The following is a 17,972-nucleotide window of genomic DNA, read 5'->3' as shown; positions in this document are numbered from 1 at the left end:
TCCAGGTCCAGTCAGGCAATAAAAATCACACAGTCATTTGAGGAGGCAAAATTTAATATAAAGCATTATTAACAGGGAATTGGAGTGAAGAATTAGCTAATGAGAGTCCAAATAATTCTAAAAGTACACAAATATAATATAAAATGTGACTGCTACCCATAGTGCTGAGATAAGTACCCATGGAGAAGCCCTCTCTTGCTAGGAGTGAGATCCAGATGTCACCACCTTAGCTCCACCTTAGCTTCCTGAATGTTGGAGAAGTCAATGAAGTATCTCACGGTAGGACTTAATGGAAATCTACCCTCTAGTAGGTGTTGAGCCTCAGAACTTGTTAGATTCCAGAAGAAGCTGCTACCTGATGGAAACTATCAGACTCAGGAGCCTCACAAAGTCCTCCTCTTCAGGAGTCCAGTGCACTGGGTCAGCTCTGGGCTGCTGTGCTTGACAGACGTCAGGGAATGGGCAGACTCCAGTGTCCTTGGTGTGTGTCCATGCCTGCGACTAAGAAGAGGGAAGGGGGTGCAGCAACCTGGGCTGGGGGCAGGCCCAGAATATCTGGGACTATGCCAACATAGCTGTGTGAGTTTGATAGTGAGTCAAATACCATAAAAAATTTTGCCCTACAGGAACCTCACATTGCACAGTGGAGAAAAAGAGTTCTCTGTAGGACACTGGTAAGAGAGCACACCAGAAACAGGAAGAGGAAAAGCCTTTCCTTCTGCAGTATCCCTCCAGATCCTCTACTGACAATGTTTAACATCTTGACAGGTGGTAAAGGAGAAATATCTATAAGGCTCATCTCCATTATCACAGAGCAGGCAATGAGAGTCCATTTGGAGCAGAGAGGCAAAGAATTAACAATCAGCACACTGACTATATTTTTCATTTCTAGACTTTTTGGTTCTTTTTATAGACTGTTGTAGTTATTCTTTTATTTATTTAATAATTTATATTTTGTATATTGTTTGATTATTTAAAGTTCTTTGAGACTCTACTCCTAAAAGTTTTATATGATGCTTCTGACCCATGATAGTTTCCTTGAATGCTTTAAATTATGTATTATGATCTCATCTGCAGTATAGTTTTATCTGTTGAAACTGTCAAGAGTGAGTTGAGAAAGAGATCTTTTTATTTGATTATGCCAGAGACCCCAGTTATATCACTAACTCGAGAACACTTTTAATATTTTTAATTGTGACTTCCCAAACCATGAGTAAGATTTTCGGGGAGGTATCTTTCCTATGTGGAGTCCAGGCTGATCCAAAAGAGTATTGTTATTGACTGAATATCTTATAAGTTTATAGTTCCCTTATTCCTATGATAGTTCAAATGCAAACCTTTAGATTATTGAGACCAATCCTACACATTCCACCCTGGGGACAGGCAGACTAGCGGCCCAAATATTTACCAATTTCATTCTCTCACAGAAGAGTAATTTGTTTCTTGTCTCCTTAAAGTTAATTACTTTTTTTGCAAATTCAACCATGAATTTAGATTCTTGTTCCAGCTCTTCAGGATTGGTAGTGGAAGAATTTTAGAATTACCTGTTCTGCTAAATTCCAAGAGCTGAGAATCCCTGAATATCCTTATAAATCCTCCTTTCTATTTTATTTTTCTTTAGAGTCTTACTCTGTCACCGGTCTGGAGTGCAGTAACACAATCATAGTTCAGGGCAGCCTCAAACTCCTGAGCTCAAAAGATTCTCACACCCCAGCCTCCCTAGTAGCTGAGACTACAGGCATGCACCACCAACAACAGCTAATTAAAAAAAAAAAAAGTTTTTTTTTTTTTTTTTTTTTTTTTTTTAAGCAATGGGGTCTCCTTATGTTGCCCAGGCTGGTCTCGAATTCCTGGCCTCAAGTTATCCTTCTGCTTCAACCTCCCAAAATGCTAGGATTACCGGCATGAGCCACCATATTTGGCTTCTTTTCTATTTTTAAAGACAACATATGTAACACTCTTTTCAGTGAGGAGTGAATTATTTCCAACTTATTACTTACCTTGGGTAAATTACTAAACTTCTCTGTTCATCAGTCTCCTCATCTGTAAAATGGGGATGGTAATAATAGCATCTACATCCTAAGGTGTTTGTGAAGATTAAATGAGTGACCATGCGTAAAGCACTTATAAGAGTGTCTGACTCAAGTAGACATTCACTACCTTTCACTGTTTTGTTTTGTTTTGTTTTTTGTTTTTTTGTTTTTTTGAGACAGTCTCACTCTGTTGCCCAGGCTGGAGTGCAGTGGCGCGATCTTGGCTCACTGCAAGCTCCGCCTCCTGGGTTCACGCCATTCTCCTGCCTCAGCCTCCTGAGTAGCTGGGACTACAGGCATCCGCCACCACGCCTGGCTAATTATTTTTATTTATTTATTTTTTTTGTATTTTTAGTAGAGACAGGGTTTCACTGTGTTAGCCAGGATGGTCTCGATCTCCTGACCTTGTGATCTGCCAGCCTCGGCCTCCCAAAGTGCTGGGATTACAGGCGTGAGCCACCACGCCTGACCTACCTTTCACTGTTAATATTACTGATAAGCCTGTAGAGAATAAGGATACTCTGTGGGGCCTGTGACAAGTTCTGAAAGAAAATCAAAAAGACTAACGTTTTAGAGCAAAATGTGCTCTCTCTGATAGATTTAGGAAACCAGCCATTGGCTTGTTACCAGGTTTTGGCAAAGATGAGTGCGTTAGACTGTTTTGTGTTGCTATGAAGGAATACCTGAGGCTGGGTAATTTATAAAGAAGAGAGATTAACTTAGCTCACATTTCTGAAGCCTGTAGAAGCATGGCATCAGCATTTTCTTGGCTTCTGGTGAGGCCTCAGGAAGCTTACACTCATGGCAGAAGGGAAAGGGGGCACAGACAGGCATGTCATAGGGCAAGATACAGAGTGAGCAAGAGAGAGAGATTCAGAAAAAGAGTCAGAGTGAGAGAGAGATAAATGCTATGCTCTTTTTTTTAAACAATCATTTCTTGTGCGAACTAATAGAGCAAGAACTCACTCACTATCACAGGGAGGGCACCAAACCATTCATGAGAGATCCTCCCCCGTGATCCATACGTCTTCCACTAGGCCCCACCTCCAACATTTGGGTTCACACTTCAACATAACTTTAGGAGGGGACAAGTAGCCAAACAATATCAACTAGATACATAAGCATGTGACATCAGGTGACCATGTGATCCAAGCAGCTCCTCATGAAATGGGTGCTATAATGAAAAAAATCCTAAAACTGAACCAGCCTTCCTTCAGCAAGCCATGTTCGTGTGGAAATGTTATATTTGAAAGTGGTCCTATAAGCATACATTGCATGAGCATTTGGCTCTTGCTCTAAGCAGGTCTACCCCTATGATCTCATAGGGAGTTTTATCTGAACAGTTAACTAAGGGGTAAAAACTCCAAATCTGGTTTACAGATGGATCTTTATCATTTGCAGGAATCAGTTAGTAGTTATTGCGGTGCAAAAGGGCAGTGGACAAGGGAAATCCTCCCTTTGGTATACAACAGTGCCCACTATGCTTCAAAGGGGAGTTAGAATGAGGATTCTATGCTCTTTCCAGGACAAAGGCTAGAGGTTTGACTTGATGAGACTTAGAAGAAACAAGGTAGGATCTCGGGGTCAAGAAGGTTTCAGAAAATGTATATGAGTGAGTTTCTTGGAATAGCCCCAGAATAAAAGCATATTTGTATGTAGCCCACAACAATACTCTCCAAAAAAGCCTTTTCATTTGATGAATTTATGTCATCAAAAATAAGTATGACAATAATGCTTATTCTCCTGTGGATGTTAATCCTACTGCTTTTCTAGAAACTCTAGTGCTTGTTCTATGGCTTCACATACCAAGTGGCCACGGTGGCAGGGATTTATGCTATGCATTGGCTCAAAAATAAGGATTTCCTCTCACTAAAGGATAATTGGCTACTTTCATTGCTCAGCACTCAGCTGGCCACAGCAGCAACTATGCAGGACCCTTACCCTGCCACACTGGAGGATGCCATGATTTGTCTTTAGTGGAAAAGTCAAATTGGCTTTGCTTTTTCTGCTCATCAGATTTCCCTCAACATGCTCATCCATGAACTTATTGACTGGTCTATTCCTCATCAGATTTTGCATATTATATTTTTTTCTAACTAGTTAAATCACTTTCTAGCAAAAGAAGTAAAGCCTTTGGGCAATGCCCATGGGGTAGCTTGTCTCATCACAAAACCCATTACTAGAAACAGCAGACTTCATAGATGGTGGAATGGAATATTAAAGACCCAGTTATGGTCTGAAGAGATCCCATCTGGAAAGTATAAGGGAGAGAAGGCTTTTTGACAAGATGTATATTCATGAAACCATAAATTAATGTATGATATTATTTCTCTTAAACAGGACAGGAGTGGGTAGGGCTCCTCTTAATATTATGCTTGTACTCAAAGTTTTGGACTATGCTGGTTTAAAGGCTTTAGTACCCAAATAAAAATTCTTCCATTAAAAAACCTAGCGATAGGCTGGGCACGGTGGCTCAAGCCTGTAATCCCAGCACTTTGGGAGGCCGAGGCGGGTGGATCATGAAGTCAAGAGATCGAGACCATTCTGGCCAACATGGTGAAACCCCGTCTCTACTAAAAATACAAAAAATTAGCTGGGTGTGGTGGCGCACGCCTGTAGTCCCACCTACTCAGGAGGCTGAGGCAGGAGAATCGCTTGAACCCGGGAGGCGGAGGTTGCGGTGAGCAGAGATCGTGCCGCTGCACTCTAGCCTGGGCGACGGAGTGAGACTCTGTCTCAAAAACAAACAAAAAAACCCAGTGATAGTCCCACTTAATGAGAAGCTGAGACTACAGGAGGAATAGACATATTGCTTTGGAGTTGTACTAATAATGAGTAGGTTTGGGATTTCCTCCCTTTGAGGGGCTGTGAACTGCATGCTCAGGTGCTCAAAGCATGGAGGTAGGGGGAGTATGTGAAGAAAGGCAATATTAATCGGACAGCCAAAGGGGCAAATTATAATTGGGTTTTCCCTACTCCTCTTCCTCATCCTCCCCCTCTTCCTATTTTTCTTTTTTGGTTGACAAGCATCAATACGGCCTTTCTATGTTTAGAAAATTCTCTGTCTTAGGAATTTCCATGAAACTTGGCCAGATTGGCCAAGCACACATACTCTCCAGGGTTTTAATACTAGAAAAATCAACACAGAGAAACAGGGCGATAGAGACATTCTTGTGGCAGTAATAGCACGGAAGTTCTCAGAGGCAGCTGTGGTACTGCTGCCAGGGACAGCAACTGGAGTCCAGTAACATCAGTGTTAATGACAATATTGACACTGGTGAAGATGGTGTGGCATCCAGTACCCGGCAATGGTAGCACTGATGTCTGTAACACTGGTTCTGTGGCCTGGCTTTTGGCTATAATCCAAGCTGTGCAGCCTTGCTTTATTCTGCCCATTTTCTGAGCCCATTCTCTATGTTTTCTGGCAATTCTGTGAGTTACAGCATTATTAAGAATTTCCTGGTTCAGATTGCAATTAGAAAACCTTGAATCTTCCTTACTAGTCAGAATAAGCTTATCAAGGAAAAATAAAGTCTTTTAATAACATATTCTTTACAGAAATTAGCAGAGAGCATTTTGAGAGTACATCTGATACTGTGGTTAATACATACCAGGATCCCCAACCTGAAAATGTTATCATTTACTAAGGAATGGAAAACTTGTACATGAAACAAATACAATCTGCAAGATGGAATAAAATTAAATGCTAAATTGAGAACAGACTGTCATTTAGAAAGTCTTTCTGAAAGAGATGGGACTATATTTAATTTCTGAAGGATGGGCAGGAGATGGCATTTAAAGTACAGAAATCACCAAGCACAGGAACAAATGTGGATATTCATGGGGCGGTGACCAACCTGACTGAAGAGTGGGTGCACGTCTGAAATCAGTGGGAATACATTTGAATGATTAGGAGAGAATACATTATTAAGGCCTTGCCTCTAATCAGAAATAAAGATATTCTCTATTTCCCCAAATAAGGAATTCTTACATAGAGCTTAATGTATTTAAAAATTTTTAAATGGGCCTACAGAAAAGAGGTGGGGCTGACGGAAGTAAATAAAACCTGAAGATAAATTAAAAAATATATCAACGTGGGCATAATTTTCCATTAGTTTTGGAACTTAGTTTTGTTTTTGAATAATAAGCAGTTAAATAATTAAAGCTTTGCCTTGGCAGTGCAAGGACTGAAGATTATTTCTCGCTGGCAATTTTCCAGACTTGCTAGTTGTCCTTGGGTCTTGGTAACATTCTGCTCATTAACTTCAGGAAGACGTCCAGGAGTAAAGATGCATTTGAAAGTGGCTGAAAATAGTTTGTAAAGCTCAGCTTTCCGGGCTCCACGTGAAATGACCGCACAGGCCGGTCACTGGGTCAAAAATCAATTAACGAAACAGGGGAAGTTTTCATGTCTTTATTTTTACATTAGCTCGAAAATCACAACCAAGAAGAAAGGCAACCACTGAATACAGGAAATACAGTATTGTTATTGCTGTTTTTTTTTTTCCTCTCTTGGCAGGCTGGGTCGGGTGCCTTCCAGCCTCGCTGTGGATCCCGCGAAGTGGACGGTTCGCTCCGTGGCTTCTTCCCGGACCCCGCCACTGCGGAAACCGTCACTCGGTGGCCCCTGACTGGGTCAATGCGAGGACGCCCACTTCCCACCTTTGAGTCTCTCCGCTTCTCCAGGGTACAGCCAACCCTTTCTCCAACCTAGCCGGAGTCCAAGAGTCCCAGTCCCGCCCCTCCAACCCGCCCCAGTCCAGGTGGGGATGCGCCCGGCCCCGGCCAGCGCTGGTCCCTGCAGTTCCGCGTCTGCGCAGCGGGCGAGGGGCTGGAGCGGGGCCGGCCGGGGAGGTGCAGGAGACGCGGGAGCCAATGGGCACGCTCGGGGGAGCCGGGCTGGCGGCGGCGGTGGCGGCCGGCCGGGCGCGCACTCTCGGGATGGAGAGCGAGCGCCCGGCATCGCAGGCGCGCTCCTCGGGCCTCCCGGCCGGGGGCGCCGACGGGGAGAGCCCGGGGGGCGGCGCCCCCTTCCCGGACAGCAGCGGCTCTTCCGCCCTGCTGCAGGCGGAGGTGCTGGATCTGGACGAGGACGAGGACGACCTGGAGGTGTTCAGCAAGGTGAGGGCGGCGGCGGCGAGTCCCGGGAAACTTCCAAGGCAACTCCGGGAGTTGCCAGCATTGCGCCGACAGCTGCCTCTGGCGCGCTCGCCCTCCCGGGGCGGCGGCTCTGAGCTGGGGACGGGTGAGGTCCCCCGGGCTGCTGGACTCCGCCTGCCAGCTCTGGCCGCACCCGGGGCCGCGTCGCCTCGGGGCCTCAAACCGCAGCCGCTCCCTCCTCCGCACTTTGACCTTCCGTTCGGCGGGGCTGTGGCTTAGTGGAGTCTGCAAAGTTGTGATTTGTTTTCCCTTTCTGCCTCTCTGACACAGACATCTTCCTCGCGGCAGCTCCCGAACCTGGGAGGCTGGTGGCTCGAAATCGCTCCTGCCAGCTGCTTTTCGGGCGAGGCCAGCGCTGAACTCTGGGAGAGAGATCAGCCAAGTTGAGAGAAATTATTCTTAATTTAGTGTTGTTAGTTGTGGATTTGAGACTTGGGTGAGTCTTAGGTCCTGTGGGAATAGGTTCTAGGAAATCTTCCTGAACAGGAGAAAACGGTTGTTTCTAACAGGAAGCTCCTCCGCTGAGGAGCGAAGGATTTTTCAGAAGGGTGGTCAGCTACTGCCACCCAACCCACAGCCAGCGCTTTCGTTTTTCCTTGCCCCAGGGAAATTTAGGACCAAAGGCTCTTCTTTGCTTATTTTACAGTTGGAGGGAAATTGACTTGTGGGGGCTAGTGGTAGACTTTTGGTACGTGTAGACTGGTAGTTGTAATTAAAGGGTTTTAGAAAAGAAAAATACCTTTCTTGCAGGGAGGTTGAATGTCACTCCAGTTTCTCAAGTTGCTGCTGAGAGAAGACTTGAGTTCAGATCACAACGCTGTATTCATTACTAAGAAGCCTGTTCATTTTAATGTTACCTGGAGATATTAGGTAAAGCAAACGACCTACTTAACCACTGCATTTATTCTGGGAGAGCAAACCAAAGTTAGGAAGTGAACATGCATACTCTGACTCCAAAGAGGAGTACATAAAACTTATTTCTACTTCGGTTTAAATGGAATGATAGGTCCAGGTTTGTATTCCGAATATTTAAACAGACTATCACAGTTTTGTGCTCTTGACTTTTCTATTAAGTAGTAAAACAATGGAATTATTTTATGTTTAGTTGTAAAAGGTAAACTCTGCCTTTTTATATTCCACACATACTTTATGTTCAGATCAACGACAATTGGCCAGTTGGTTACTTTCTTTCCTTCTTTACATTGCTGTTTAGATAAGGAATATTAGTCTATGGTTATGCATTGTGAAACTTTGGGATGGGATGTTGGAAATAGCAGTAGTGTATCAGAATCATCGGGGTTTCTTTCTGTTTTTTTTTTTTTGTCGGGGCTGGACTCAAACTTCTGGCCTCAAGGGATTCTACCACCTCCAGCACCCAAAGGGCTTGGGATTACAGGCTTGAGCCACAGTGCCTCGGATTGTTTTAAACTTGTCAAGTGGTTTCTCCTTCCCCAGATTCTAAGTGTCCTAGCTGGCTCTTAAGAATCAATGTTTAAATGAGGTCCTCTTGTCAGAGGCAGATCCAAGGTGAAGCTAATGAAATTGAAACTTCAGTGCTATTCGTTTTCTTAGACCTGTGGGCGTGTTGGGGGTTGCTGGAGTTGCAGATGTTCTAGGTGAGAAGGAAATGATAGGTCCCAACCAGAAGCATTTCTAAATAAGCATTTCTGGTGAATTGCCTAAAGCTCTCTCAGACTAAGAAATCTAGATCTCCATGGCTGTAATCATTTATTGAGATTTCTTTTCTCGTTCTGAATAATTTGTTTTTCCACCTGATTTTGTATTCTTTTAAAAGTGGACCTTCCAAACTCTATAAGCCCGTACACCTGGGTCTACCCTGCTTGTTAGTGTTAACTGCGCGTGTTGGATGCTTAGAAAAAGTTAAGAACAACTTCTGTAGAAACTGCCCACATAGATTAAGGCGAAGATATAATATTAGTGACAATCCAAAAAGAATAGTTGGAAAAGTTTAAAATTAGCCACTTTCATCCATTTCAGTAAGTTTTAATTTCTCAACCGTTATCTGTAGTTAAGCAAGCAAATTTAAGAAATCCTGCTCCACGTGGTCTTCCCTTTCCACTGCCTTCCTTGCCTGCTCCTCTACAAAACACCACTGCTGTTCAGCCTACCCTAGGATGGAATCTCACAATTACTTATGAAGCAGACTGTCCTTCCCTTGTCAGTACTTTGAGGTTGGCAAACTGCATATTCAATTTACATTCACCTTTATAGTCCCCTTATTCCCTTAGATTATTTGTGAATATTTGCCTGGTGCCCTCTTCCAGAAGCTTTTTAAAGAGTATGAATTTCCCCAGCACTTTGGGAGGCTGAGGCTGGTGGATCGCTTGAAGTCAGGAGTTCACAACCAGCCTGGCCAACATGGTGAAACCCCATCTTTAGTAAAAATATAAAAATTAGCCGGGTGTGGTGGTGGGAGCCTTTAATTCTAGCTACCTGGGAAGCTGAGGCAGGGGAATCGCTTGAACCGGAGAGGCAGAGGTTGCAGTGGGCTGAGATCACGCCACTGCATTCCTGCCTGAGTGACGGAGTGAGACTCTGTCTCAAAAGAAAAAGAAATTATTATTCTTTTTCCACAACATATTACAAGTACATGGCAAATATACATTTTGTGTTAAGTATGCTTTAAAAAAAGAAATACAAGATTTAGTCCTTGCTATCACAATCTTACAGTCCAGGTAGGAAGATGTGACAAACTCTAAATGGCAATATAAATCAAGAGGGATGGAAAGTAAAACAAAGTTGTTCTGAATTTTCATATAATCCAGTGAGAAGAAAATGATGCCAGACCTCAAGAGAATGCAGAGGACATTGATTTAAAAGAACGAGGATAGATGTTAGAAGGAAGAGAACAGAACCAATCATACGAAAACAGTAAAATAAAAAAAAAAAAGAAAAAAGATACAAATGGTAACAAGAGCCTAAGAATTATTTTAGAACTAGATCACAATGAGATGAGGCTTCCAAAAAAATTTAACGGGAGAAAATGGGCCAATTTCTTCATGTTTAAAGGAAAAAATCCTCCTCTTTGGGGGAAAAACAATAAATTAAAATAAATTGCCTTTATTTTTATTGAATACTGTATAGAAGAAACAGCTGTGGATACAGGGTACGTGATTAGGCCACAATGAAGCACTGAGATGCTTATCTGGTACTCAGTAAGTGATAGCTCTAATTGGCCTCTTTAAAGATATTCAGGATCATAAAGTGAGATATATATCATCTAGGATAATCAGGGAACTTACAGATGTAATCATCCTCATCACCACTAGTCATCTGAGAAATCGTGAAATGCAATAATGGTTCCCCGAAACTAGAGATACGTAAATATTGTTTTTAAAAATAATGGGCAAAAAGGAAGTTCTGGAAGGTACCAAACAGTAGCTTTCATTTCAATCTCCAAAAAAGCCATGAAGTGAATTATTTAGTATGTTGTTTATAAACACTTCGAAAAAAACATGATCAATAGAAGCTACATGTTTCATAAGAATAATGAAAGACTTAAGATTGTGTTTATGGTAAATCAGAGTTATAATAACATGATTGAGCAAGGCTTTTGAAAAAAATCACTCATTTCTTCAGAAAAGGTTATTTATTTTTTGAGATGGAGTTTTGCTCTTATTACCTAGGTTGGAGTGCAGTGGCACAATCTTGGCTCACTGCAACCTCTGCCTCCCGGGTTCAAGCGATTCTCCTGCCTCAGCCTCCTGAGTAGCTGGGATTACAGGCATGAGCCACCATGCCCCGCTAATTTTTTGTATTTTTAGTAGAGACAGGTTTCACCATGTTGGCCAGGCTGGTCTCGAACTCCTGACCTCAGGTGATCCACCTGTCTCGACCTCCCAAAATGCAGGGATTACAGGCGGGAGCCACTGCGCCCAGCTGAAAAGGTTATTTTTGAAAGAATAAAGTTGAGACGTCTAACATACACATGTATACATATCTTTTTATATATATATATATGTTTGTCAATTTGGAAATTCAGTATAGTGATGGAGTGGCATAATTATACTATTCATCTAGTCTATCAAATAATTAGAAAAAGATTAGGAAGTCCTGCTTACTAATTTCTCACATATATTCTCTGCACAGTCTCTATTTGGTTTCTGTTGTGTACCTGTACCAGTCATCACTCTGATAAAAACCAAAATTCTTTCCAATGATTTAAATGAGAGTTGAATGTGGGGACTATTTATGGAATTATTGGCAGAGTTAGTGAACAAACAAGGAATACTGAGGCATTTAGAGAGTTGTAGTGGGAAAAAGCTATTAGCATCCCTAGCTTTAAAAGGACAAGAAATGGAAATAGCATTGCTGGAAACCAGTCAGACCTGGAGCTGTGGAGATGGGGACACTTCTTCAGGAAATGCATTTACAGAGAGAGGTAGCTACTGCCAGAAACGTGCCAAAGCAGGAGGAAATAAGGGGTATGTTCCCTGAATTCCTCTCCTCCTGCCCTTGGATCTCCTGCTTGCACTCCTCTTTGAGTGATCTTGCTAAGGTGATGTCATCTATAGGTGCCAGCCTCCTAGGGCACAGAAAATAGATGGGTGGGGTCATAGGACATAGTACAACAATGTGGAGAGTTACTTCCAATAAAGGTGGCTGTGTCAGTATCTCTCATTCTATATGCTCTTCTATGATGTGACCTGCCACTCTCCTATGGAGAGATGGAATAAGTGCTGCTTTCCTTGAACTTCGGTGGGATTATGACTGCCTTGATCTATAGGATATGGTGGAAGTGATGCTGTGCAACTTCCCAGGCTAGATCATGAAAGGGGATGTAGGTTTCGTGTTGTCCAGTGGGACACTGTGCTTTTTGGAGCACCATGTAAGAAATGCAACCTAAAACCTGCATGTTAGGAAACCCGTGTTACATTGAAACCACATGTAAATGCTTGGTCAGCAGCCCCAGCCAAAGTCCCTGGCACTCTCCAGCATTAAGTGGCAGGCTTTCATGTGAAGATGTCTGTATGATTTCAGCCTCCAGCATTCATGTGCCCTCAGCCATCAAGTCTTTTCAGTTGAGCCCTCACGTATAATGGAGGAGACACAAGCCATTTCTGCTGTGTGCTGCCTGAATTCCTGCCTAAACCAGTGAGCATAATAAAATCTAAAACAATAAAATCATTTTATACGACTATGTTTTCAGATGGTTTGTTACACAGCAGTAGTAACTATAACAATAGCTAGTAGTCTGTATATTATAATCAGCCTTCCAAATCTTTTGATAAGTTAGAACATTGTATTCAGAAGTAGACTGTGAAATTTAATTGGGATAAATACGAAGTTCTGAAGAAAGCTCCATTAGTCATTGTAAGTAAAAATACCATTAAGATATAAGCTTAGTGGTTAGGAGTAGAAACTCTCTTTTCTTTTTATTTGAGACAAGGTCTCACTCTGTCACCCAGGCTAGAGTGCAGTGGCATGATTTTGGCTCACTGCATCCTCCACCTCCCAAGGCTCAAGCTATCCTCCCACCTCAGCCTCCCCAGTAGCTGGGACTACAGGTGCACACTGCCACACACAGTATTTTTTTTTTTTTTTTTTTTTCGTGTTTTTAGTGGAGACGGGGTTTTGCCATGTTGTCCAGGCTGGTCTCGAATTCCTGACCTCAGGTGATCTGCCCACCTCGGCCTCCCAAAGTGCTGGGATTGCAGGTGTGAGCCACCACACCTGGTCCAGGAGTAGGGACTCTAACTACATTGCCTGCATTTGAAATCCTGGCTGCACTGCTTACTAGCATTGTTGCCTAAGGCAAGTAACTTAATGTCAATGCGTCAGATTTTTCATCTGTAAAATGAGGATAAATACTAACATGACGATTACATGACCTAATATATATGTTCCCCTTTCCCTAAGGCCTACATCCTGATCTTGTCTTAGTGGGCCTTACTGTTTTGATGATTAGGGAAAAAAAACAAAAACAAACACAATAGGGCTGATCCAGGACTATTTATTTCTCTTGCAAAAAATTTCACTCTGTGCCATTATAGCTGTCTTATAGGTTAAGTATTCTTTTATATTTATCCTTGGGGAGGAAGTCTAGGTAGGTGAAGTAGAAAGAAGGTGAAAAGCTCTAAGTTTCTCTTTTTGAGGTAGCATATGTGATCAACAATAAAACCAAAACAAATAAGGAAACTTCAGAATAAGTTTGGGGAGACCTTGTATAGGACCATTTTATGTGCAAACATTCCCAGTGGTTTTCAGTGACTGAAAAACTAGTATACACAAATGACATGATATTGAATTTAAACACCATATTTTCAAGGTCATATAGGGTATTAATTTTAATGTAAATTTGAACTGTCCATGCCACTTCAGAAGATCCATTCCACTCTCAGCGTTTTAAAAGGAGAGTTAACAGTCGATGTCAAAAAATGGCAGAGGAATATGGTCTCATCTTCAGATGCCAGCGCCTTGTTATGGATTCTTTGGAATACTGTGTTAAGATGGAGGTGAAATCTGGTCCGGGCTTAGAAAGAGGGCTTAGATCCATTAACACTGTCTTCCTTTGGCACAGGAAGTAGCAACAGTCTTGTCACATATTTGCTATCCATGAAAGAGAATCAACTAAGGGATTTCACTGATGATATGTTCTGGTAACCATGGCCTGTGAAGAAAGTCTGGCGAAGAACAAAAAGTGATTTAGCTTGGAAGAGAGGGGTTAATTCTTTTAATAACTCCTTATGAAGACTTACTATGATCTAGGTGGATTAAATGTTTACAGTTTTGAAGGGCAAAACCAGGACCTCTGGGTCCAAAAATATAGAGAAGTTTCAGGTTAATTCAGAAAATAGATTTCTAATTAAAGGTTCCAAAATGAAAGGGATTACCCAACAGGATCATGAATTCTGTCACTAAAAATGTTCTGGTACAAGCTGGATGACTAACTGTCCCAGAGGAGAGGAGGGTGGGACAGTTGAACTGTCCTTTTTTACTATTAAGAGGCTGTTCCAATGGAATTTTAACTTACTAAATTTGACTGTAAGAGCAGTGGAAAGTCTTAATTAGATGGGCCTATTCATCCCTTCAGTTTAGTTCCAACTGGACTATGTTCTGCCATTCTCCAATTCCTAATTTCTCTTCCCAAACCCGTTGTCTTTTCCGTTTAATTTTCTCCTAGTGATGTAATAATTCCTTAGGTGTCCAGGATAAAATCCTCAGTGTTTACCTTCTAATCATCCCTCTCATGCACTGTCCAAGTCTGTTCATATATCTGAATGTCCCCATCATTTTTACCTTTTTGATATCTCTGGAATTAGTGCCTTCTTTCAGTTTCCTCTCCTATGTTTGGAGTGGTTATGTAGTTACCTCTGAGAACTATTAAAATAGCTTCATAAGGTCTTCATTCTCCTAATATTCTGCCCCCATTCTATGTGTTCCCAGCAAATCAGTGTTTCCAGAGCACATAGCTCTGATCATATTGTCACCATTTGCCATTCACAGCTGTTGATGATTAGGCTGTCAGCCTTCTCCTTCACCACCACTCTCTTTCCTGGAGAGCCTCACTGTTCAGTTCCATGACTGTTACATCACCTGGGGGCTGGTTACAAATGCAGTCTCAGACCCAGTGAATTGGAATCTGATCTAAACAGGATTTGTGGTGATTTGTTTCCACCGTACAATTTGAGAAGCACTGATCTAGGTTGGTCCACTTGCCACTATGTGAACTTACTGTGTATTTTTCTACTTTTGTATAGTTATTGTTAGGGCAGTGAAACAAAACCTTTTCTGTTACTCATCATCCCTAAGAACCTTCTTCAATCCTCAGCTGGAATTAATTTGTGCTCTCCATACTAGTGCTCCAGTCTGTGCTCTCCATACTAGTGTTTTGAATCATCTAATGCTTAATACATTCTGCCTTATAAATAGATATTATTTCTCTTTTCCAAGATCTTGATTGCTCACTTATTTTCAATAGATTAAGCTCCTCGAAGGTAGGAGAGTAGGAACTCTATTTACAGAATAAATACATTAATGAATGACAGAGCCTCTGACTTTTTCATATTTATAGAGACAGTTATTACAGCAATTTGCTGGTGATCTGTTTTTAGTGAATTCAGTTTGTATCATACTGGTCTTTCCTGTCAGGATACTAAACTACATAGAATTAAATTAGTCTTAATTAATGGTGAGTAATGTTATTGTTTGATGATACAGAGAGCTATGTTGAGCCTCAATCCTGAACAAAATCTCCCATTTAGATTTTATTAGAAGAAATAAACACAAAGCATAAACAACCCAAGATAATAATTTAGAAACCTTCTTTTACTTGAAAAAAAAAAAACATATTAAGCTATTAATACTATAATAGCACCTGTCTCAGGGAGCTTGGTTACAAGTAGTGGAAGCCAACTCTGGCAGGAAAGAAGTGCAGTCTTGAATATTAGATTGCTTACAGAGTAGATGTAAAGACTGGAAGTGCAGGTGCAGAAAGGGACAGGCGCTAGCAGAAACTATAGCCAATTATAGAGTCATGTGCTGTGTAAGAACGTTTTGGTCAATGATGGACTGCCTAAGATTGTAATACTGTATTTTTACTGTACCTTTTCTAATCATGTGTTAACAGCTGCCTACAGTTTTCAGAACAGTAACATGTACAGATTTGTAGCCTAGGATCAATAGGCTATACCATCTAGCCTATGTGTGAAGTAGGGTATACCATCTAGGTTTGTGTAAGTGAACTCTATGATGTTCACACAATGACAAAATTTCCTAAGGATGCATTTCTCAGAACCTATCCCCATCGTTAAACAACACATGCCTGTATTCGGAAAGGGGATTGGATGTTGTATAAACAAAGAAAAAAAATTATGAGGACCTATAGGAAAGAGAGCTACAGCTCTTTTATGTAGAGACAGTGAGTTTTATTTATTTATTTATTTATTGGTCAGGAGCAATGAGGAAAGTTATTACAAATATTTTGAGAAAATGATGTTAAAAGGCTCTAGATTTAAACTTAGTGTACTCTAAAAAGAATACTTTATTTCTGTGAGTTTTAAAGATAAAAGTTTTATGTTTGTATCCTTGAGAGTCCTCATAGCCTGCTGTAGTTTTACAAGTAGCTAGTGTGATCAAAAGGAAACACAGATTCAATAGCTATGTGGTTACAGTGTTCAAAATTTATTTTATTCATGTTTGTTTATTTGTGTCCCACACTTTCCAAAGAAGATACGAGACTAAAAGTTAAACATTTTCATTGGAATCACCTTAAGTATATACTTTACAGTTTTCTCAATAAACAGGTAAGGAGTTATATGCTTAAAAGATTTTGCTTGTTTTAAACAGAATATTTGATTAACTTTGGATTGCATGTATCAATCAAGCTGGATAGTAGTGTGTTACCTCTAGTATTAATAAAAAAAGAATTAAAATTATTAGCAACTACTGACATAAAAATCTGCTTATGTTAAAACATGGGGTTAAACCAACAGTTTTAACATTGAAATAGAAAAATTTTATTATTTTTTGACTTTGAGAAATGCTTTTATATCACATGCTCTTTTTTCTTTTTAAATTCAATTTTATTGAGTATAATTTACATACCATGAAATTCACCCATTTTGGGTGAATGATTTTTTTTAAAGATAATTAACCAGATTGTACAACTATCACTATAAACCAGTTTTAGAACATTTTCATCTCCCCAGTATGATCCATTATGCCTGTTTACAGTTAATCTCTGTTTTCTCTCTGTCATAGACAAAAACCACTCATCTAAATTTTCTGTTTATATAAATTTGTCTTTTTAGGTAATTTCAAATAAATAGAATCATATATGCTTTATCACAATTTTGAGATTCATTTGTCATGTTTTTAGGTTCATTTCTATTATAAAAATGATTTTATATCATAGTTTTTAGATAAGTTTTTGTTTTAAAATAAACAAGCTGAATCATTTAAATTGAAATATTAAGAAAAAAAGTCTGTTTAGAATGAAAATGAAAGCCTTATGTGTAACCAGAAACAAATGGCAAATTCTTGGTATATGAATCTTGAAAATTAGAAAAAATTAATCCCTAATTTGTTCTGAGAATAATATGCATGTGTATTTTGTAATCTAATTGAACACTGAATGCTGTCTTCATCAGCTTTCACTAGGTTATGCTGCAGTACAACCTCGAGATTTCAGTGGCTTGCTTACAACTAAGTTTTCTTTGTTGCTCGTGTATCTGTCAGCTGTGGCTAAACTGTGGTTCTGCTCTCGGCTTTGACTCTGTTCCACATATCTTCTTCATTTTGGGATCAAGACTGAAGCAGTAACCCCTAACTGGGACATGCCACTCCTGTGACAGACGGAAAATAATATGAGCACTGGTGGAAATAGACAGTGGCTCCCAGATCTTCTACCCAGATACTGCCATTGTCCAAAGCAAGTAACTGGTCAAACCAATTGGGAGGCACTGAAAATCACCTGGCAACTGGCCAGGAGATGTAATCCTCTCACAGGAAGAAGAGGGATCATTAGGAACAATCAGACCACCCCTAACAATGGTTTTGTGGCAAAGTTATAGGCAAATGGCATCTTAGACCTTTCTGAATGAATAAAACCAATTTTTTAAAATAGAGTATTAAATACAAGAAATAAAATTTTCTACTAAGTAAGAAATTATTCAAGTGTAATCAAGATAAATGGAGCTGCATTTGATATGATTAATCACCTCCGATTGGCTAATGCTCATGAAGAGTCTGAATAAGACCATACAGATACTTAACAATCTCTGGCTATGTAACAAGTGTTTTACTTTGGGATTTTCA

General features: G+C 40.6%; 1 protein-coding gene across 3 annotated transcripts in view; it reads left to right on the top strand.

The window, feature by feature from the left end:
- Positions 1-6,601: 6,601 nt before the first annotated feature.
- SNX7 (sorting nexin 7) overlaps positions 6,602-17,972 on the top strand; it is a 105,928-nt gene continuing 94,557 nt past the window's right edge. Inside the window, exon 1 of one of the 3 annotated variants that reach the window (XM_058439845.1) lies at positions 6,602-6,720. In XM_058439845.1, coding sequence (XP_058295828.1) covers positions 6,673-6,720 — 48 coding nt within the window. In that variant the 5' untranslated portion in view covers positions 6,602-6,672. Of the gene's footprint in view, positions 6,721-6,963; positions 7,155-17,972 lie in introns of those variants that run through there. The other 2 variants (XM_032155291.2, XM_058439846.1) reach the window with 2 other exon arrangements.

This window comes from Hylobates moloch, unplaced genomic scaffold, assembly GCF_009828535.3.
Source record: "Hylobates moloch isolate HMO894 unplaced genomic scaffold, HMol_V3 SCAFFOLD_5, whole genome shotgun sequence".
Taxonomy (NCBI): Eukaryota; Metazoa; Chordata; class Mammalia; order Primates; family Hylobatidae; genus Hylobates; species Hylobates moloch.
The sequence above is the reverse complement of the archived record's forward strand: the minus strand, read 5'-3'. Positions and strand labels throughout refer to the sequence as shown.